We start from the raw sequence: 23,905 nt of genomic DNA on the forward strand, positions 1-23,905 counted from the left end.
CCGTTTAAGCCGTGGGTCGCAGGTTCGATTCCCGTATGTGGCAAAATTCACAATTATTTTTTAATTCGTGTTTGATTCAGAGCAATGGCTCAATGGGTTGTGTTATAAATAAAAAGGATTTCAAGTTATACAGGTCAAGTTATAGTTTTTTCAAATTAATATAAAAAATTTAAAAACTATGTAATTAGTAAAATATCTTTTCAATATATCAGAGACAACTTAAATAAACATGACCATAAAATAATATGTAATAATAAGATGGGATCATTTAACGAATTCACAATTTATAACGTTCAAATTATCAAAAAAATGTCTCAAAATGCAAGGTTGTTTTTTTTCAACCAGGTGGCTCTTATCTACTACCGTTTCACGACTTCATGGCTGAGGATCGTGACCACCTTTAGATTTTGTCATCTTTTGAGTGACCAAGACTTTCTATCTTCCTCTTCACCTTAACACATTCGCGGACACAATATGTCAGCTCATACATGTTAGTGATATGTCACATATTAAAGTTGTACAGTACAGGGCGTCGATAGACGATCTGTCATATCACACTTAAAAAAAACGATGTCTATAGACGTTGTGTCCACGAATGTGTTAACAGGGGCATATAAATCAACACTAGCAAGAATCATTGTGTGAATATTCTTTCTATTATTTCTTTGTTTCGTGACCATTTCGGAGTCTAGTTTCTAGAGAGACAATGTGTTTTGCTAGATGGAGGAATACAAACATAACTGAGAAGGTAAGTGTGTGAAAAAATGTTGAAAAAATGTTTCTCAGAGTAAAGAAAGGTGATTGATGTCTTTATCAAGTTGTTCAATCAAGTTCAATCAAGTTCAATCAGTTCAATCTGTTCTAATCGACATTCAATTTCACTTTGACTTGGAAGTTATGACTTTATCAGGATTGGCGATACTACCTTGATATCTAGATGGAAATGCCACGGTGTTTCGCTTTCTGAAGCTGCCGCCAAATACACAAAGTACGACTCCCTCGAGTCGTTCCAGGGAGGGTTTGCCAGCGGCTTCTCGCCCGCTAAGAAGCTCCAACTTTTCAACGATGCGCCGGCTATTGGAGATAGCATCAGACCCATGTGGTCAGGACCTGAATAAAAGCAGAAACATTGATGATGATCAAGGTTGAAATGTGTAAAAATACCACTATAATTTATCTGCAGCAACCATTGATTTACTATAACATAGGATAGAATTTTCACAAAATTTTTGAAAACCGATTATCTATGCAAACACGAAAGGTACTAAACACATAATATACACATATTATTCAAGTTGTCGAAATTAAAATGAAATTTATTGTATAAGTCTGTCAACTACAGCCACTTCAATAATAAATAAAATATCACGGCTGAATGCTGAAGACAATTGTTTTGTCTTCAGAGGGTTCACGAATGACGTTGGCCGAATGGAAACATATTTTTTTAGCCATGACATCATGAGATGGTGTACGACTGTTTTAAATTCAGCCTCAGATTCACATATCTCTAGTCAGTCGTATATGAACAACACAATGTATTGTCCATATGTTTACTAAATGTACACAAAATGTATTCGCGAGTCCAAGGGCGTCATTAATAAATTTGGTTAACACCGGATGCCAGTATACCATCATCGAATGAATAGATATGGGAACAAACAAGGGTAATAGTTTACTGGGTTAGACACAGCTCGAAGAAAGGACAATCACCGGACAAATCTAGTCATCTAGTAGTACCCAAGAGGTGGAGAAGGTCAGAAAGGTAGATGAAATAGTTAAGTTCTGCATGTATACGTGGCAACATGCCACATAGGACCGGCGGGAGTGGAGTCAGCTTGGATAGGCTTTCATTCCACAGTGGATTGATTTATCATTTTTATTCATTGAAAATGTCACTTCATCTGGTAATTCATATTTTTTTAAAGAAATATATAAGTATATATATATATACATATAACATACAACAGACCAAAAGGCCCAATGATAGTAGTGTATTTAGTAATAGAAGTGAAACATCACAAATACCCAGGCTTTGAGAAAATCACATAAATAATATATTATGACCTCACTGGGAATTGAACCAGGAGTTCCCAGATGAAAAGCCAGCGCCTTATGCACTGCACCAAGAGACCCGCTCGGTGCTAATGCATGATTAGGTCAAAATTAATAAATATTCTTACCGGTAATTTTAAAGTGAAATCTCTCAAGCGTGCTGGAAACAGTTTCTCTCCGGGTCAAATTGACATGCGCCCTGAATGGCAAGTCTGGGGGCGCACCCTCCAGCCAATGGGTCTGTTTGATGAGTCTCTGAACGGGGAGCAGGTACGGCACTCCGCAGTAAAGCTGTTCCGTGCACTCTGATGCGTCGATCTTGACAGCTGATCGCATGGATGGAACTGAAAAACATAATTGATATTATATGAGTTGCATCCCGGATAACTATCACCATGGCATGGTTTCACTTTTTTCAACATTCGACAGTCTCAAATCACATGTCATGGGTTCTTGATGTAATGCATAAAAATTCAGTGCACATAATTTACCGTATCCATCAACAGAGTGCGGACTGTTGGCATCCATATCGACCATCCAGAATCCGGAACTGCTGCCCAGGTCCTCTCCGGCCGCTCCCACGAACCTCCGGTCAGTGTGCAACAGCATGAAACGCTGCGGTGCCGGCCGGAGGGGATCTCCTGAGTAGGGGAAGCCCATCGGAGTCAGGATTACTAAACCCACACTCACCAGGATGACGCCTAACAACCAGTTTACCTGAATTTATAAATAATATTTCACTTTCAGTGTACTTTTGTACAATGGCAGAACACTTGTCTCTCAAAGCTATTGATCACAGATTCCAACCTGGTATCTAGCAAATTCACAATGTTGCTTGTAGCTTGAGCAATCATTCCTTCTAAAAAAAAATTGAGATAATCATTATTCTTTGGAAGCCCATATAATATGTACTACACCTTTTCTATGCCTCACGATATCACTATGGCAGTATCAAACAGGCCGCAGATTTTTAACGACACACGTTGAATGTAGAGTGAAGCTCTTATTACAATTGCGGTAATACCGATAATTTGTGGCTTAGTATTTCATAATTAAAACAGATGTCACTGTGTGTGTATTTTTTTAGATTATGCAAATCAGTGTCAGTGGCTAGTAATTTGAATTTAAAGTCGGGTGAGATAACTGCGGCCTGTCGATCACGGCCTAATACAGTGAGAAAACTTGCTGCAGGCATAGAACCGGTTAAGGGTGAAAATAACGATTTACCATTTATTTTATGAGCATTAAACCTACTCTGAATAAAGAGGGAAACAAATACAAATATTTATAGCCTGAATTCATTTACTGTATACTAGTATAATAAAAGTATCACTTCATAATCTTAATAGTTTTTTTAATTGTGATATTTTATCAAGCCATAGAAATGAAATTTGTAACACAAACCAGTTTCCATGGTGACTTCGCTCCCAGCACGAGTGGACCGACCCACCCTAGCACCAACAGAAACATCAGGCTGATCAGAATGCTGACAACCAACTGAAACAGTAGAAAAATATTAGAACATAATGTAATAAATTTGTCTACATAATAAATATATGATGTTAGTTGATGGTTGAACCTTGAAGAATATACATATTTTGATACAATTATGATTGGCAATAATTACCTCCGGGTGAAGACCTGCTCCTGACCGGCCCATGATTGGAATAAACATATAAACAGCACCGATCACCAGATAATACGACTGGATGAAAGGAAGAGTTACTCCAGCCAGATACAGCGGAAGTCGCTTCCAATCTGAAAATATTACAAAACAGTTATTGTCACAAAAAGTTTATAAGCCTAAAAAATGACTTATGTATCATATAAAAATGTCACAGGAAGAGGCGTCACAAAGATTTGCAAGGAAGACTCAAAGCATATATAAATCAAATGTAGTGAAATGTATGCCATTCGAAATCAAGTAAAGTATATCAACGGCATATATTTTTTTCTATTTTAATCTGGAAACTAACCACGAAAATTGATTCACAAAAAATTCAAATCGAAAGAACCAATAACAAAAAACATAATCAAGTGGCCTGGGCTCTAGAGGCGTAAATTAAACGACCCACATGCCCTGTCAGCCCCATTGCCTCCTATGGGCTCTGCTGTACTGACATATGTACTGTCGGTCCATGCAGATGGTGTGAGCAGACAGGGCAACTAGAGGTGGGAGATTGAAACAAATCTGACAGCTGTCAAAATTATTTTCAGTACCGATTATCTATGCAAACAAAAAAGACTAGCGGTATTAAGTATGTCATATTATATTATATGCACTAGATACAAAATTGACATCTGTTTTTGTGTGATTTAAATAATAAATAAAACTGCATTGCCATGTTAATAAAAAAAAGACGAATTATGAAGACATTGTATACTATATCCGTGAAGCGTCTGGTAAAACAACCACTAGTTTATTTAAGTTTATTGACTAATAATTACCAATTATTCAATTTATATTGTACAATTTTTATACTTTTAACATTTAAAAATATTTGAATAAATTTTGGGAAATTAGAATTAAAAAAATGGCAATTAATTTGATTGCGAAAAGTAACATTGCCATACTAATCAAGGTTTTGGCATGTGTCAATCGATATTCATCTATGCATGAATTTCGTCATCAGTTAAATTTACATTACAACGACATACTATGCATCAGGCTTCTAGTATAGATGAAATCAACCTCATCAACTTTTAGGCGATTGCAGTAATTATCATTCTCTCGTCATAGACAAACATTTTCTCCATGAATAAAAGAATTAGCAAGCCACATATTCTTACCATTCCAGTGAGGCACGAGAGAATGTCTGAAGAGATCCACAGCGGTGGGGCAGAACACCCACAGGAAGGCCACGAAACCCGATCTGATACGGAACATCATGCAGAGAAGAAGCAAAGAGCTCCACAATAAAGCAAACGCGTCCGTATAAATCTGGATCAACAGCCAACCCATTCTGGTTTCCTGTAGAAGAAATAATCCATAATATTATAAGCAATAAGGATGTTTAGTAGTTGCGAAATCATCTACAATACGAGTCCGAAGCAAATACACAAACGTAAGAACTTAGGTAATCACTTTCGTTGTAGGATAATAATTGTTGATTGTCTTGATTTCTGAATTAGTAGAGTTATGTATGTGAAAAACGTGAACTAACAAGCCCCCCCTGTGCAGGTATGAGGATCACCCCCTAATTTATCATTTCATTTTACGCTTCCGTGGTATATGAATCTATCAATAATTTACATAATTTGAAGCTTTTTATAATAAAAATATGTCTGTATAAGGAGTGATGTTAGAATTATTATTTGTAAACTTTTGGTTTATTGCAAAGAAGGAAAGGAGTCGCATCTAAAAAGAGAGCCGATAGATTATTTAAACATGCGTTGCTGCCATGACAGGTACGTCACTGAAATGTCTTCTAAATGCGACTACAGCGACTTTCTGTTATCGACGAGACCTTTTTGTCGGAGAGTATATAAATCCATAGTATAAGCGTAAGGCCTGAGTGACAACGTTTTGCGGAGCGGGGTGTGCGGCGTGCATATTGTATGCAGTCATTTGCCATGCACGCCCTGCTCCCCAAAATGTTGCCACTCAGGCCTTACGCCAGTGGCGAAGGGTGACTTTTGGGAAGAGGTAAGCTGTAGAGATCAGAGAAAAATAGCACACTTGTAAGGTATACTTACAGGAAATAAGAAGATAATACTTACGATATTAGTACTGATGAATAATAATATGTGCACACTAATGACAACGCCACACTGAATCGTTGAAATTTCAATAGCTCACCGACGGTATAAAATTGAGCGATGAGTTTAAATTATGTATTTTCATAAACATTCATACACGTAACATACGCCCAAAAATATATCATTGGTGGCTTTGAAAAAAGCCGTTGTTGTCATTTTGCCATTCAAAACACTTCAAGATATTTCAGTAGGTAATTAATATAAAGGCTTACTATATGATCATTTGTACTCTAAGTCAATTCGTCTGTTTTTCTGCAGAAATTTTTTTAAAACATCATCATAAAATGTTTGCCCACGTTTTAATTTAATTAATAATTCTTTTTCAATAGCTATAATTGAAAGATTCGATAATCTAGTTTGATTTTGAGTATTTCGACAATATGTGTGGACACGTTTTATAGTAGAAAAACTCCTTTCTGCCGTCGCTGTCGTGGTCGGTAGCGTTAAAAATAATTTGACTAGTTTATAAGTCTGTGAGAAAGCTTCCACTAGACATTTTTTGTTTTTAAAATATTCGAACAACTCTCTTAAATTTGAATCTTGAAATTCTGGTAAAGAATAAATGACTTTAAGTTCGTTTTTCAATTGACTTGAATCAAAAATACCAGAATAACTGTTTTTCAGGGATTCAAATAGTTTATCTGGAAATTTTCGTTTAAACGATTTAAATAGCGTCGGTTCAAGTAATTCTAAAAAATTTAATTTTTCAAATGAAACAAATCTATCGTTCATTTGCATTAAAATGTTATCGCAAACCTCCTTAAAAATGATTTTAAAATATTGCTCATCATTTAATTCATTTCTGCGACGTTTTTTTGGTGGTTCACAGAGGTTTTTATATTTATTATATAAATTACTAAAACTATTTTGGAAGTCGGTCTCTAAACATTTTTTAAATTCGTTAATTTTTTTAATGGAATAAGAAATGTTTACAGTTCTACTTTGAATAATTTTAAATAAAATATCCGTTCGGGCATAGATTTCGGAGAATATTCCTAAGTAAAAGTTAAATTCAAATTCTTTAAATTTACTATCATAAGCATCTGCAAAGGTTAAAGAATCTTCATCCCATTTAGAAGAATTATTCTGTATTGTCTCGAATGTCGTTATAAAATCAGATCTATTGTCATGTATTACATTAAGTATACGAGAGTGGTAGTGCCACCTGGTCGATGCAACACTTGGAAGACGGCGATCCATTATTTCATTGAGCAATGCACTTCTCTTTGTAGATGTATTAAAAAAACTCACTAATTTATTAATGTGTCCAAAAAATTTTTTACATTCCGCAACATTTTCAACGGATCTAGATAAAACTAAATTTAAAATATGAGCATGGCACGGTACAAATATGGCCATAGAACATTTTTCTCGAACTTTTGATTGAACTCCGTTTAATTCTGAAGACATTACTGCAGCCCCATCATAACTTTGCGCTACCAATTTTTCACTACAATTAAACTTTTCTAATATGGAGAATACATGTGAACTCAAAACAATGGCAGTTCTCTCTGAACTTACGTCTACATAACCTAAAAATCGTTCTTCTACAGAATTATTTGAAACGTATCGCAAAATGGTTGTTAACTGTTCACGGCGACTAATATCTGGTGTTTCATCTATCATTATAGAAACAAAACTAGCTTCTGCAATTTCAGCCTTAATTCCTGAAATAATTACGGATGATATTGACGAAATTAAATCATTCTGAATCTCACCTGATAATCCAGAAAAGGCGCACGAAGATTTTAATGAATTAAAATGTCCTTCAATTACAGAATCGTAAGATGATAAAAATTGAAGAGATTCTATGAAATTTCCACGATTATTTGATGATTCACTTTCATCGTGTGCTCGAAAAGATAATTCTTGTTTACCCAAAAAAATTGTTGTATCTATCAATCTACGCATTATATTAAGGTTTCTGTCGACTTTCTCATTGTGTACTCTAGCAATTGCCTTTTGTTGTTTATCAACGGCAAATTCGATTCTAGTTTTACCAAAAGATTCCAGATTTACGATTGAATGTAAATGTTTTTCTGTAGTCACATGTTTTACCACTGAATTTGTCAAATTATTTAAATCACTTATACCAGAATAATTCCATGCAGACTTATCTGTGGCAAATAGCATACATGGCCAACAATATAGTTTATTTAATTGACAACTGCCAGTCAAAAACGAATATTTGTCATATAAATTGTTGTGGAAATGTCTAACATAAGTTTTTTTTGCTGTATGCAAATTTAAATGAACGGTTGATCTTCCAGCTTTGATAATTTCTGATTTTTGGATAAACGTCAAACTTGAAAATGATATTTTTAAAATTTGATCTGTACTACAGCAATGACCAATTTCAGTTGGAAAACTAGACATTTTTACAAATAATTTGTATTTGAAGCACTGACGAATGACTTAGGGTACAAAAAAAGATAATCTATCCACATTCAGAATACAATAAATCACAGAATTGTCTCACAAAATAAAACTATACCACTATGTTTTGAACAACAATCTGACTGAATTAAAACGATATAAATTATGTTTGTCTATGACTGAACTAATCTAAATAATTATCACGAGATACAATTATTTGTTATTTTTAAAATCAATTAATAATTATATCTGATTGAACCCAATAGACATTATTTTTTTAAATCATCTTATTTATTTATTATTATTTAAAGCGGCAGGCATAGACAATAAACTTTGCAAAAAGAGTTGGAAGGCGGTCACTCGAACGCTTCCAAGACGTGATAACATTTGTAGACTTGCTCGAAGAGATGAGTCATAAAAGGTATAGAAAACAATTTTCGATTATGAAGTCAATAATCGACAATCGTCATTCAAAGAAAAACAACAGATGTCGTTACTCGCTTGTAATTTTTTGTTTGATTCTAAACTTGGCTAATTTACATAGTCTACATTCAAATTCACACAATAGATGACTCTTAATATTTTAAAATTTTCTATATATTTTTTTATTGCAATTTGAAATAAATACTTGAAGATATAGTTTTCTTAGAAGGTAGGCTTTAAATAATCGCTTAGTATGGAGCCTTCGCCACTGCCTTACGCTAAGGGGTACAGGGTAAATTTATTCACCCGTCCTTTGTTTATTTTCTGTTTACATGTACTGAGTTGCGAATGCAAGTTTGTATGGTTTATTAAAATGTTCAATGGGAATTAATACAACGCAGATATATTATAACTCCTCTGGCAAATCTGGTTATGCATCACGTTCAATCGACCAGCTCGCTTGACTCTGATAGGGCGGGACTGGATACAGCAAGAAGTCAAGTAAGGCTAATTTACTGAACTAGGCGAGCTGGATACTAGACTGAGCTGATGATTACTGAAACTAATGCATTGCTTTATATAGGGAAACCCATTCTCTGCCTCTTGCGTGATAACGCTTAGCAGACATTTGCTATTTGAAATTTCTCGAAACCTTGCATTTTTTTGCATTTCACTGATTTCTCTATCCATTTAATAAATATTGTCACGCGACAACTGTATTTTTAAGGAATGCATTATAAAATTTGTTTCTGGTATTATTTTAGCGAAACCTATTGATGAGTATGTAAATTGATTATGAGACTCGCTTACCTTTCTGTATTTAGTATTAGCCAGCAGCAAGCAGACCATGGGAACGCAGACGACTTGAGACACATAAAGAGCGTAGAGCCAGTGGGGCCGAGCAAACCACGCCATAGCGCGACCGAGGGCAGTCAGGAGACAGGCTAGACCGCAGCAGGAAGCAATGGCTGCCAGCCAAGACAGGGCGAGGACCAAACACGCCTCTCGTAGGAGAGACATGTACGCCTGAGGACTCAAGATCTCTGGAAAATAGGCAGTAGTTGACAATAATAATATTTATTTATTAAACACAATACATAATATATACATTGCTGAATGGAGTTCAATGGTTGGTCTCGTAGCCTTAGTTATTGATGCCACATAACCTTGAGATGATTGACGCGGCAAATGTACCTATTTATTTGCATATAGTGAACTTCACAAATTACAAACTCACAATGTTCACAACTTTACATGAAAAAACAAAGAAACTCCACCTATATAGGTACTCATCTCACGTAGCTGGAAAATATCAATATCAAAAGGAATTTGGTTGAACAGAGGTATTGCTCTCCCAATTGGTCATGACTATTATGTATGTTATTAGCAGGTGCATAGTCATATTCCTCCATTATGAACATTAACACATAGATCGCCAACTAGTTTTACATAAAATAGTTAAAAAATGATTATTTGTTTCTAAGGTATTATTTGATAGATTATGAAAGAATATAATGTTTTTTTTTCATTTTGATGATTTTTTTATGTAAATATTGGTTTTTATGATGTGCCGGCCACATGTGTCCGTCGCGGCGCCAACAAGTCAATTTATTAAAGTGCGCCGGGCCGGCCATTTCGGCGGTCACCTGTCCATATGTGTTGACGAGAGCATGGTGCCATTTCGAGGTCACATTATATTTAGATTTAGATAGTATAATAAACAGAAAAGGCACAAATACGGAATAAAAGTTTTCAAATTGGGTAGTATAATACCTGGATACACATAAACTGGAAATATACGTATACATACATTATAATCATTTTTATAATTCTATTTTTTTGTTATTTACATAATTTTACATTTTACTTACATTTTTATAATCTATTTAATTTTTATTTTTATATCAATTAAAACACATTTACCTAAACTTTTTATTATTATTATTAATTTTTTTTTTTCATTATGTACATTCTTTACATTAGTGAGCCTATATTATGTGACTGGGAAGACATATTTTCAGGCCAAGTGGCAGTAATATACAGAAGGGCCATGCCGGTCATCGCGTATCAAAAAATTCACTGCGAGCGTGCCCGCCGGCGCTGTAGAACAACTCTAAGGTTGGTCTTCTTTGCCGGTCACCGGTGACCCCCATGGCCCCTTAACGTAATCCAATGCCGGTCACCGGTGACCCCCGTGGCGATCAACGTGTTAAAAGAGCCGCCGTAAATGGGCCTCACAGTCTGCTGAGTTTCATTCTTTTGTAAGAAGATAAAATATAAATACAAATAAATGTGATTGAAAAATGAAAAACTCTACCTACTTTGCAATAAGGGTCATTATTGTAAATCCGCATTCATTTCTCTATTTTGCTAAAGCGGTTGCAGATGTCTGCTTAAATATTGCCACATACGCATAAAATACATTTGTATTCAGTTAAAAAATGAACACATTCTGCCGACGTATTACATAACTATCTTTAATATTGAGAGTTCGTATAATATAATACGAGCATGTATCTCCGTATGCTAATGCATTCTTCAGAAAATGGGATTACACACCGTCGCCATAACAGAGCAGATATTATAATCTGATAATGATTTAATTAAAATACTTCTTTATTATTTTATTAATCATAGCAGTGCCACAGAAAATCGATGCCTCGATTAATTTAGACTTTAGCAGTTGTCATAGAGGTAGTGAATAACTTTAAATAGGTAATTATTCAATCTCATATTAATAAAAGATACTCAACTCACTTGCTTTTGCGGCCGCCATGTTGAGGTAAATATTTGCAATGACCATAGACAGTGCAATGAGGGAAAGAAATGCGGCAACACTTATTGGAAATCTTACAACAAACGCTCCGAGCAGGTCAAAGAACACGGGTTGCCCGTCCATTGAAGGTATTTGAGATAATTCATATCCATTTGATATTCCTGGAAAGATTTATAAAGACATATTTCACTATGCAATTCAACACACATAATTTAGCATAGTTTCCAAAGCTCGCAAAATGCTACTACCCTTTTGGAGACAGATTTTACTGGTATACCTATTCCAATTATGAAAGCGAATTATACTTTCTACCCTTCTAGGGGTTCTGCGCAGCTATACTTAACAGTTAGCACTTTAGCATGTTTCCATTATTTTCATTAGTCCAAATTAATACGGAAGGCATTTCATACACAAGGCGGTTGTCTACAATAATTGGTAAATTCGTAATACGGTGAAAATTTAGGTTGGTAGACATGTCGGTTATCATATGATAATAGATTATGCTATATAATACGAGCAGTTTTTTAAACCTTTAGGACGTAATTGGTTTTTTATTTAGCACTAAACTTTAAATTCTGAAGAAAAATAAACGAAAGTTTTTGTTTATTGAACTTTGAACCTCCCTATCTCGCGTCTTGTAAATCGTATTAAAGCATCCTTTTTTTATGTATGTTCAAAAAATCAAATGATTTAAACAAATACTTTTTGAGTTATTAATATTTGATTGTTGGAAGTCAATTTTCTATTCTATATACAAAAATAAAGTCGGTAGCCAATGGGTTAATCGACAATTAATAGTAGACGTATGATTCTATTTATTATTTCAATTGTCCTACAACCATGCTGATGCTATAGTAAAATTGTGCACATTTTCAATTGATTGATGCTCCGAGCTTGGTTAGAAAATGGGTAAACTTACCTATTGCTAATGCTAGTATATTGTCACCGGTTCGTTGTAATGTCCCGAGAGGTATTTGGTTGACCTGATCGAATTTTGTGTGGTACACGTAGCCATTTGTACTCCACGCAAAATCGAGACCTGCAAAATGAGGAAATGACATAGTGTGATTATTTAAATTAAGTAGTTAAAACCTTTTAAGGCAAGATTAATTATTCATGTCTTACTTACAATGATTAAATTTAGTCAACCTTATAGAACTTTCTGAGAGAATAATATTATGAACTCTGTGTACAGACATTTGCAGTAATTCCAGAACGATTTGAGAATGGTTGACTTGGTAACTACAGAAAAGTTAATATTCTCCATGTTGGCAATAATTATTTGCAAATAAAATCAAAATGGTTGCTTGCTATTGACAATTAGCTTTGATTGCTAATTGTCATTTTTGACTTTGTATGATTGTTCATTGAAATAATAACATTCAGAAAAAAAAAACTTTGACAATTTTTACGCATGGTCATCTCCACATGCAGCAGGGACAAAATTTTAAATCTCCTTAGATGTAACATTAATGCAATCAGGGCCGGATTTACCATAGGGCTAAAGGAGCTATAACCCTGGACCCCTTTAATTTCTAGGTCCAAACAATAAATTTTGAAAATATTTTAAGGCAGATAAAGCAGCTGCCAGGCGCCATGAATCTGCAAGGTCCAAAATCTTGACAAAAGCAAGTAGCTACTGATATGTAAGGGTTTATGTTGGAAGTTTATTTACACTTATTAAAACCACGGATTCAGGTAAATTAAATATTTAGTAGATGGGTATATTTCGCTTCTAAGACTTGGAGTAACAATTAATTATTAATAATCAACATTTCACGTACACTTTGGCGCGAAAAGGTGGCAAATTGTATTCGGACGCAACGTTCAAGGCCCGAGGGATGGTTACCCACTGGCCGTACCTACCCTCGGTCCTTCGTCCGCCCAGAAACAATTAACGGTATTTTTTTCGTTTGTTTCGCTGTGCACCCTGGTCTAGCATCGACTCATTTACAGTTACAATTATTATTATCTTCCCAACTCTGTCGATTGTAGGATTTTTGATGGGGGATTTAGGCATTGTGATATTTGGTATCACTACTTTCAATCCATGTACTGTTATTGAAATCAATTGCAAAGAAATAGCCATCGGCAGAAATATTCACTATAGACCAAGTTCTATATCAAGTCTTCTACATCACAATACTGCATGAGCTAGCACTGTTCTGTCACGTGGTTTTTGCGCGCTGTTAGTATTATGTCACGTCCTCTTTGCGTATTGACTTGTCATATATCTGTCTCTGGAACTATTGAGAGGAATTAAAAGCTTTCTTTTCTAATTCTCCTCCACACAATACTTCTACATTTGAAACAATGCTCTTCGTCTGCTACCACAAAGGTTTAGGTATTTTAATGTTAATAAAACTTCATGCGATATCGAACATACTGCATTAACATTAATTAATAGTTAGCATTTTGTAAAAGGGCCTTTTTTTTCCCGGACCCCTCCCCCAATATGAATTAGCCTTGGATCCCTCAAAGTCCAAATCCAGCTCAGAATGCAATGTGTTCAACACAATTCGACTACAATTATTGTGATCTTTGCTGCAAATGAATTAACACTACAAAATGACTTGCAACTCGTTAATCTTTTTTTAAATCCATTTTAATAGAAGGTTTCATCATAATATGCAACAGAAACTAATATTCCACCAATGAATTTTAATTATATTTGATATAACTAACCTGAAATTTTCCCAAAATCTCTGAATATTCTGAAATCGGTGTCGCCAGGAATAAGACCGCTTTCGAATATTTCTTGAGCTAACGAAGACGCGTACGGGTAAGGCACAGTTCTTGAGTAAGTCTAAAACAAGCAAAAAATAAAATATTTGAATTTGTTCTGTAAAATTCAGTTATAAAAAAATTAAAATTTTGCCCGTATTCTGTATTGAATACAAGAAATAATTCTATAATGAAATAATAGATGAAGCATTCATTTTCAAGTACCGATAATTCCACAATGCAATATTTGTGGTAAACAATATTTTTGTTAAGTAGGTCATCCGCTCACGTGAATACTCAAAAAAGACGAGACAAACTCCAGTAGGTATATAGCTAATGTATTTCAATGGCGGCTCACTGAAGGCAAGACTGGAATCTCTCTGTTTCAAAACGTTCGCGACCGAAACCGAAGAGACGCGACATGCTAGTCTCCCAATCTCTCAGTTTCCATCAGTACATTCGATGAAAAAGCATATTTTCTTACCAATATTGGTAGCACTGAACTGAACTGAACTGAGGCGAACCAATTTTTAATTTAAAATATGTGGTAGATGTTGAGAAATACTCCTGCCTGTATAATTACAGGCTGCCGGAATATTCCCGTAAAGATATTATGGAAAAAGCTTAGAATGAAGTAGGAAAGACAATGGGTTTGGCAGTTTGAGGTTGAGTTTATTATTGCAAATGGGTTTCAGTAGCGCCGTGTACGAAGCATCAGTCACTGGCCAGTTTATGAGTTCCATCACCAATCAGTTTGTCAGATTTTAGTTTCTGCGTGAGCGGATGGGCTTAGTGTAAGAGATTAGTTTAATTTTGGTCTCTTTTTTCCATGTATTGTATTTTCAAATTAGAACAATGATAAATGGTCTTTTCTATTAGTCGATACATATAGCCTTTATTGCAATATATATAAACAAAATATACTTTTTTTAAATCATATTCGATCCAAAGATCATATGGGCCTCCACGAATTTTTTTAAAAATCATATTCTCATTATGCTGTTGTCAAAAGGAAATACCTCCATAATCCATGGATTATTGGGCCCGGCTTGGAAGAGCACCTCCCTTCCTCCAGCTCCGCACGCTTCCAGATTAATAAAGGCACGGACTTCATGGGCCCACCTGTTGAAACACTAATATTTCAATCATTTTCATGATATAATCAGAAGGTATACAATTAATGGGATTATTTAATAGGGGACATTTTTCTTAATAGATTAAGAATAAAAATTTAGAATGAGTTCAGTCACGTGCCATTTTAAAATCATACGTTACTGTATAAAATTGAAACCCATTGCGACCAGGTTAGCCCATTCGCTGCGGACTTTTTAATTAATATTTAATTACCACATTTAAATACATAGCATGCTAATTATATCTAATGGCCACCTGATGGGCAACGCACCAGTCGTTGGACGCAGTGAATGGGTTAGTAGAGTGGCCATCTCTGAAGCTATGTCGTTTTTTCAGTGTGTCTTTGACTGAGTGGTCCCTCCGCTCTGGAGTGAAAATGATATTTTACTTTTTTTAATTGTCAAATTGATCATTCTCTTCATTCGCCGGCGGTTCGCAACTTTTATAAGCACAAAACTAAAAATATTTACCAAACCAATATAAGCCGGCTTCACTAACACAATTATTCATGCGTCTTCTATCTTACTCTAACACATATTATACGTGTGCTGAATGCTTTCTCACTCGCACTTATGATTAGTTTTTGTTCAGACCTTGTTAATACACATGTCTTTTAGGTAATTTACCAAAATATCAACAATCCATAGTTCTTCGGCCAATCACTTTTTTACTTTTATTAGAAAATTTTATGTAGCTATTAAAAGTGAATTATGGGCATTTTGGTAACACCTACTGCCCATAAATATGTTTAAGTGTCTCAGTGATAATACATAATTATTTGCTCTCATTTATACACCGAGGTACAGAGTACAATAGATCGTTTAACTGGGTCAAGTGATAAGTGTAGTTTTCACTTTTTATGTGAGTTTTGCATTAAGAAACATACTAGGTAAGCGTACAGTGAATATCGTCAAAACATGTTATCGTGACTGACAAATATGATGTTTTTGATTGTCAGCTACTCCGCATTCATTCGCACTTTGCACACCGAAATATCCCAAATCAGTGTGCGAAAGAAAATAGGGGACAAGTATTAAAATTTTATAAACTAGTTTAAATATAAACCAAATCAAGCATAAAACATGCATAAATAAGAAAAAGGAAATGCAATAATTTTAGAGTTATCTATTTATATATTTTAGAGCTGTCTGAACCTATCAAATAGCATCATACAATGACAACATCGCGTCTCGCTTAGGCTTGAAGAATGAGATTGGAGAGACAGTCAGCACTTTTACGTGTAAACAGTTAATATTGCGATAGTTCAAAATACACACTATTGGTGCAAGTAAATCCACGCACGTGTATAGGCCCTATAAAGTTAATTAATCATGTTTTTGTAATTGCCTTGCCATGACATAAAAACAAACAGGTTGCGTTAACTTTTGATTTGGTTTAGGCTTAATTTAAAACGATTGACAGATGACAGCTTGTTAAGACATGTATGCGAATCACTTTAGTGTCTGTGATGATTATTTTTACAGCAATTGAATTGTATTAGGCGATTTAACATGTAGGTATTTATTTCTATATTGTGGAATTAACATTAAAATTTTAACAGTTGAGTATGTTAAATTTGTCTCACTTGTGTTGGGTGATAAAACCGTGGGAAGCCTGCATGAGATTCTCTTCGGCACCGTTAAACAGGAAAATGATATTATGTTTGAGCAATTTCTCCGATCTGGACATAACGCGGAGGATTTCCAGCATCACAGCGCATCCTGCCCCATCGTCACTCGCCCCTAAAAACAATCTTCGTAAAGTTTCGAGAATTTCAATCATTACATTCCCATTAACACTGGGTAGGTAGGTATTCATTATTCTGAATTCATATTTTTCTCCTTATTTGTATATGTCACGATATTCACACACAATAAAATTCAATGTTTTTAGAATCATATACGACCATACCCAATCATGTAGAAAACATAATAATACACAGCAGGAACATGGAAACTTAGGAATAAAATAAATTAAAGTATTGAAAAGAGATGACGATTCTTGAAAACAGTTAATAATCATTTATTAAAAATTTAAATTCAATATGAGGCAAGAAGGTGTACTGGGGGCCGTACTGAAATACTGAATTTTGACATAGGTACAATATCTGCAATCTAGCCACTACAGTCAGGTTTTATTCTCAAAATAAACAAATGAAATATACGGAATGAAGAAATAGATTAGTTTTTCTTCCAAATCAATGAGATAGACAAGGGTTGGAACTAGGCATGCACTTCTCAACCCAGCCGTTCCATTTCTATGAATGCCCAATTGGTGCCTTTAGTGACATACATCAATGTCACTCTTGAGCTCGAGTGGACCTGTGCGATCGATAATGGTTGGATGTAGGCGTGCACTACTCTACCTGTACCTCACTTTACCACTCGACTGCTGCTATCCGATCATTTCACGTACTACTGCTATTGCAAGTGCTTTATTTCCGAGAAGTTTTATCTTGTAATTTCAGAAAATTTTGAAATAACAAGATAAAATTATACTAATTCAGTACCAACAATGTAGTCTATAAACTGTACAAGTTTCATGAATATTGGTCCAGTAATTTTTGAGTTATAATGAAAAAGAAAGAAAGAAAGTTATAATGGAAATTGTCAGAACGCTTATCAAAAAGCAAATATTTCAAAATTACACACACCAATTGTATTGATTAGTATAGAAGTATAGTAAAAAATCTGTTAATACAAACCTCCACTGTGTGGAGGCCAATATGATCTTATTGGGATCGGGCATGGTTGGAAAAAAAAATAGAAGTAGGTATAGACATAAACAGTAACAAATTTTAATATGTTGTATACATACCATACATACAGCCTGAATATACTGAAAGGCGAAACCCAGGTCACTAATACCGTTTCCAAAACTCTAATCACACAGAATTTAAATAATATTTAAATAAATTTAATATCATCATTTCTATCCCTTCCCCCAACACTATAATATATTAACTGTAATTTTACCCCAAATGTTAGGAGCCGCTGATCTAGGTGATTCACACTGGCAACACTCGAGGTGTTCATAATATCAATGATGCAGTTTGATACATCATATAATTTTTATGACTTGAACGAAAATTGGATTTATGATATGCCAGAGTTTAAATTGGGCCTAATTATGTTCCATTGTGATACCTTTACACTTTGCGATATGGTCACTGTTCTACCACAAGCTCGTATCTACATTTCCGACTTTTGAAATTATGTTGGTAACAGTGATGATTCCCAATTACTAAACAATTATTTCGCGTGTACCTTGAAAAATATTTTTTAATTCTGATTATAGAAAAAGTATAATATTAGCGATGATTAATTAGTTATTAATAATGTATATTTGAGGGGTGTATTTTCAAAGTGAACTTATTCCATTATTTGACGAAAATGAGTTATGAATGCCAGAATTTGAAGGATAAAATTTTGAACAAGTATTTTTTGAATAGAAGAACCTAATGGCATTCAATCCAGTAGAAAAATCAACTTCTAAATCGGTGTTAGTTACAAAAGTAACTTATTCCATACAAAAAACATTTGTAACATCAACACCGTAAACAGTTTTTTGGCTTTTGCCAAAAATTTGTTGAAGTGGAATAAGTTCACTTTGAAAATGCACGCTTCATTTTAATCATTGCGATAATTAGTGACATTTATATCTAATATAATAACCTGTACGTGAAACTACCATATCTCTAAAAATAATAGTTTAGCTAAAACGCAGTTTCAGGGTATTGTTATGGATAGACAGACTAATTTATGGTAAAATTGAACTTAAAACATTCTGACTATGAGGCTGATAGTTGTCGATATTTGTACAAAGTTTTCGATATAAACCATCACTGACATGTTAGCATGAAAAATTGAAAAATTCAGAATTGATTTAACATGATTTAGTGAAGACAAAGATGAAGCAATCGACAATCAAATAAAGTGATTTGAATTATCTGATTACAGTTTAAGTAATTTTTTCATATTTATTGAATCACTAATTCCATTTTTTTTTAAATGGTTCAGCAATCCGTGTGGACTTTAGCCGCCTCACATAGAGGTTTCATAACAGATTATTGTTTTACGAGAAACAGATGTTAGTCACTATGCTCTAGGTCCAAACACAGGTTGAAAAATATGAGATTTTTGTTAAACCGATTCGAATATTGAAATATATTCGAACGTATTATTGTATTGTAAAAGTATCACTCGATCTTTTTTTAATCCTTTCCACGCGGACGGTACACCTGTTATACACTAATTAATTGGCCATTCGATATAATTAGCATGTTAATTAAAAGCTCCGCGCGGTCAACAAGTTAATGTATATTTCCGATGAGGTGAATGTTTACAGAATAGTAAAACGATTCACAATTTACCAGGGTAGATGTTAAAATAATATATTCCATAATTAATCCAGCGTTGAAAATAATATATAAAAATGTAGGATTTATTGAGGTGCTAAGGAATTAACAAGTACAAGTGCACTGGTGGCTAAGTTCAATAAATCGACTTCAAATAATATGTGATTGTAAATTCTGCTTAACTGTTTTCAACATTCTGTAAATAAGGTTTCGTTACCAAATGATCTTTTAATACTATTCCACGAAAAATATTGATATTAATTCTTTAGGTTCATTAATGTTTTTAGAATTTGAAGGATAAGCCAAGCCAAAACGTTTCAATTATACCGTGTCCGGAAACTTGTACGTATGTAGTTCGCCGTATCACACTTCACCATGTAATATTGTATCGGAAATATAATATGGTTGTATATGAGGCGTAGAGTTACAAAACCCGCTCTGGGCGATTTTTCAAAAAAAATAGTTATGAATGTACGCAGGAGCTCTTTCGTAAGACCTATCTTCTGTTCTAGGTGAGAGTTTTAAATCCCTCTCTGTTTCTTCAAAAAATCAAAATAAATATCGAGGAGACTGACTAAACCCGCTCTTAAAATAAATTTGTTCTGGTAAAACCCTCTCTGCGTAACCGGCCAATCAGACGCCGCGATTTAAATAATGACTCTTCACGAATCCTTTAATCTCCGTACAAACCGTCAAACCGTTTTCTCGTGCGCGTCATAATTTTGCTTCAATTATTTTACTATTTTTTACTTTTAATAATGAATTTTTCAATAGTTAGTGTGACGGAATCTCAACAAGAACAATCAAGGAAGCGTTTGAAAAATTCAGCTGCTTGGAAATGTAGCCTGTTACGCCAAGAAACGTATTTAAAAATTGACTATATTTTGCTGTATTGTCATGAATAACCCAGTGGCGGCTCATATTATTTTCTAGTTTTACGTGTATTTTTTGTTGTCATTTATATTTAATATTCTGTGTAATATAATAAAATATCATAAGGTTCTTACACGTTTTTATCAATATTTGGTTTGTGTCAAAAATATAATTAAAGGAAAACTATTTTCTGTCGGAGAAATGCTTTTGGTTTGATAATTTGTACTATACAAATGATAGATTTAGTAGGTTATGTTACGTTAGGTATATTTTTCATCTCCCTTGATAAAAAAATGACATTCCTTATCATTATCTCCACGGGACATTTTTTTTTCGTCATAAAATTGTATCATTCGTTAATATGAACGATAATTAATTTTAATTCAAATATGTTTATTAATTTGTAGATTAGCTTAGTTGTAATAACGACACATAGTTAACAATGCTGTGCTATCTTGTAGAAATACCGTTACTTTTATAATACGTTTTTGCAATAAATTTCAGAAATTCCACGTTTACTATTATTTGTATATAAAAAGTAGCAGGAACAACAGAAAATAGGTAATAAATATTTATGTGGGAAAATAAGTTAGCTCATACATCGCGACTTTTGTTTATCGGATTTGGTTTGGTGTCTGAACACAGACATGGAATTTGGGGACACAGGTAATACAGGGATTAGTTAGGTAAACGCCGGTACTTAAATCCGCTGGGTTTTTTTATTTATGCTATTGATATTATTAAAAAATATGTTATTGTTATTTCAAATTATCTTATAATTACCTTTTAAGGGTTTAAAAATATCTTTCTGATTCAAAATATGGTCATTAATATTAAAATTATTAGGAATTATTAGGGTACTTATATAATTATAAAAGATTAGTTACCTATTAAACAAATAATTTGCATGGTATGTAGGTAATAACTAATTGTCTCCAGAAAAAGTAACATTTTTTGATAATGGTTTTTTTTTGTTTATTATAGAATAAAAATAAGTACATGACATTAACGTATTAAAATTAAAAAGTTTCACAAAGGCAATTTGACATACTTAGTGAAAAGTAGGCACTATTCAACTAAATAACTATTTTTTTAAATCTAAAAAAAAATATTTTCAAGACAAGTAAATACCACGATTTTAAAAAAATATAACATACCAATATAACAGCTAAATATGTAGGTACAATGCGAAAAATATACAGCTACCATTAGGTAAGAATGGCAACAAAATATTTTCTAGACAAAGTAAATTCGAAAATATATTACATAATTAAAATAAATACGGACCGCTACTAAACTATCATCTCCTGTCGACAATGTACCATTGTGCGACAAACTCCGCTCTTTTTAAAAAATTCCGCGTCGAACGCCGCTCTGTCAGGTAGAGACTGACAAAGACCGCTCTTGGGATAATTAAAATGCATTTATTTGAATAAATACAGCTTATACATTGGATTTGACATTTTATTATACTTTTCCGTATGTAAAGGAAGAAATATAATATCTAAAATTACACTTAAATCGTCATGATATGCCCAAAACAGTTTTTCGTCATTTACTCAAAACTCAAAAAAGTCTCTAGAGCGGGTTTTGTAACTCTACGCCTCATATTAAAGACTGTCCAACCTCTTTGGGTCGTATAGTACTGACATAAAATTCATGTCTAAATAAAACACAGTTCCTGTCAGTTTGCAGGAAGTCAGCAACAAATAAATTTTGAAAATAGCCGATATACTGGATTATTTGTTAGGTTAGGTTTTCATTCATGAATTCTGCCAAAATCAGCTATGAAAATTGAATTAATGTTCATATTGAATCTAATAAAATGGCAGACCGTATAGTTTATGGTCATCTCTTTCCGATAGAAAGCTCACAGCGAACTGTGCCACGGTGAAATGTTTTACGTACAATTTACATGTAACCCAATTATACACGGTTGTTATGAAAATAATAACAATATACAATTTATGTCCAATGTAAGGAATAAAATGTTTGTACTTTTTTATATAATTTAGACAGTTACATAATATATGAAGCGATTTATATGGTGTGTGAAAACAGGTCCTAACTCATTTTAAAATAAAATTATGTCACATGTTCTCATTTATTTCTTAGCACCTCAATTGGACATAGTTATGCGGAAAGTAGCCAGTCCACAAAAAATAAAAAAATGATGATATAGATCAGATGCGAAAAGGTTTTTTCTACGTTCTGCTGAAAATAGCCAAGCCGCAAAAAAATTATTCTTGAAATAAAATACTATTTACAATTTTACATTTTTAATATCATGCTGTTGCTAAAGTGCCATTATCTCAGCTCGACATTATTGTGGACTGGCAACATCCTGCATAACTACGTTCAATTGTAGGATCAGTCACATTGTCTATTACATACCTGGACTATCACTGACGGAATCAAAGTGACAATTGAGAAGTAGTGAGTGTTCAGAATTGATCCTGGAACCGATACGCACAATAACATTTTGCACGTTTCTATACACGCTGGTCAAACCATCCAAGAAAGGCAGTGGAAAAGACCCGCTCGCTTTTTGTATATCCGTCTTAATAACATGTATATCTCTTGCACCGTCGATTATCTTTTGGATCTCCCTCGCGAGTAGATTAACAGCTAGGACTTCGTTTTCGTAGCTGCCGCTGACTCGGGGCCCGATATTGGTCAATTCCACAAGGTGATCCATGGCCCTCTGTGCAATGAAGCGGCCGGGGTTCTTGGCCTCATCGGATCGCTTCAGATCCACGGGTAGTATCCTCTCGATCACGATCACCGACACCATGACGCATATTATAAAGGACAATACACCGACTAGATGAAAGAAGGTGATAGGGAGGTGGCTCTTGGGAGGTGGCAGTGACTTCTGAAAGGAGCTGGACGGATGGTAACCGGGAGAGTGCTGCGGTTGAGGCTGATACGAGCCGCGCTGCCGCACCTGTTAATTGAAAACGTAAGATATAATTCGTTTATAAAATGAATTTATCACTTGGTATTCACCATGTGAGTACAGAAATTTATGTTTCAGTTTACGTAATGTTATACTTATTATTGTCAATACTGAGTGATAGGGGTACAACAGAAGCGTAATGTACTGTGGAAAAGAGATACATAGTTGATAAAATAAGTTATAATATTGAGTAAAGGGGCAGTGAGAAAAATTTTAATAATGGAAAAATTGTGAGGGAAGAGAAATATGAAATATGAATACAGATTTAATGTTTTATCTCGTTCCCTGTTTTTTGTATAATTTTGTTGTTGCTGTTAATATTGTCTTTTTAATTCCACATACAGTATTCTCTCAGTAATGCGCCATCCCAAAAAACAGACAAGGTGTCCAATTAGTGAAAGCGGCGGATTATAGTGCATACATACAAAATATGGTAAACATTTAAACAGATAAGTATTTCGTAAAAATAGTT

General features: G+C 34.1%; 2 protein-coding genes across 2 annotated transcripts in view; both read right to left on the bottom strand.

The window, feature by feature from the left end:
* Positions 1-23,905, bottom strand: part of LOC147074236 (uncharacterized) — a 626,724-nt gene that overhangs the window by 264,775 nt on the left and 338,044 nt on the right. The window lies entirely within an intron of this gene.
* The window catches only part of LOC147074244 (endoplasmic reticulum metallopeptidase 1-like), a 28,644-nt gene that overhangs the window by 2,406 nt on the left and 2,333 nt on the right, over positions 1-23,905 (bottom strand). The window contains exons 2-14 of the mRNA XM_085943837.1: positions 22,869-23,421; positions 16,830-16,986; positions 15,130-15,232; positions 14,072-14,192; positions 12,306-12,425; positions 11,368-11,547; positions 9,421-9,653; positions 4,843-5,023; positions 3,680-3,810; positions 3,457-3,549; positions 2,544-2,769; positions 2,181-2,396; positions 926-1,110 (exon numbers count right to left, since the gene is read on the bottom strand). Coding sequence (XP_085799963.1) covers positions 926-1,110; positions 2,181-2,396; positions 2,544-2,769; positions 3,457-3,549; positions 3,680-3,810; positions 4,843-5,023; positions 9,421-9,653; positions 11,368-11,547; positions 12,306-12,425; positions 14,072-14,192; positions 15,130-15,232; positions 16,830-16,986; positions 22,869-23,421 — 2,499 coding nt within the window. The remainder of the gene's footprint in view (positions 1-925; positions 1,111-2,180; positions 2,397-2,543; positions 2,770-3,456; positions 3,550-3,679; positions 3,811-4,842; positions 5,024-9,420; positions 9,654-11,367; positions 11,548-12,305; positions 12,426-14,071; positions 14,193-15,129; positions 15,233-16,829; positions 16,987-22,868; positions 23,422-23,905) is intronic.

Source organism: Rhyacophila brunnea, unplaced genomic scaffold, assembly GCF_057557595.1.
Source record: "Rhyacophila brunnea isolate RB1 unplaced genomic scaffold, BYU_Rbru_1.0 scaffold_16, whole genome shotgun sequence".
Taxonomy (NCBI): domain Eukaryota; kingdom Metazoa; phylum Arthropoda; class Insecta; order Trichoptera; family Rhyacophilidae; genus Rhyacophila; species Rhyacophila brunnea.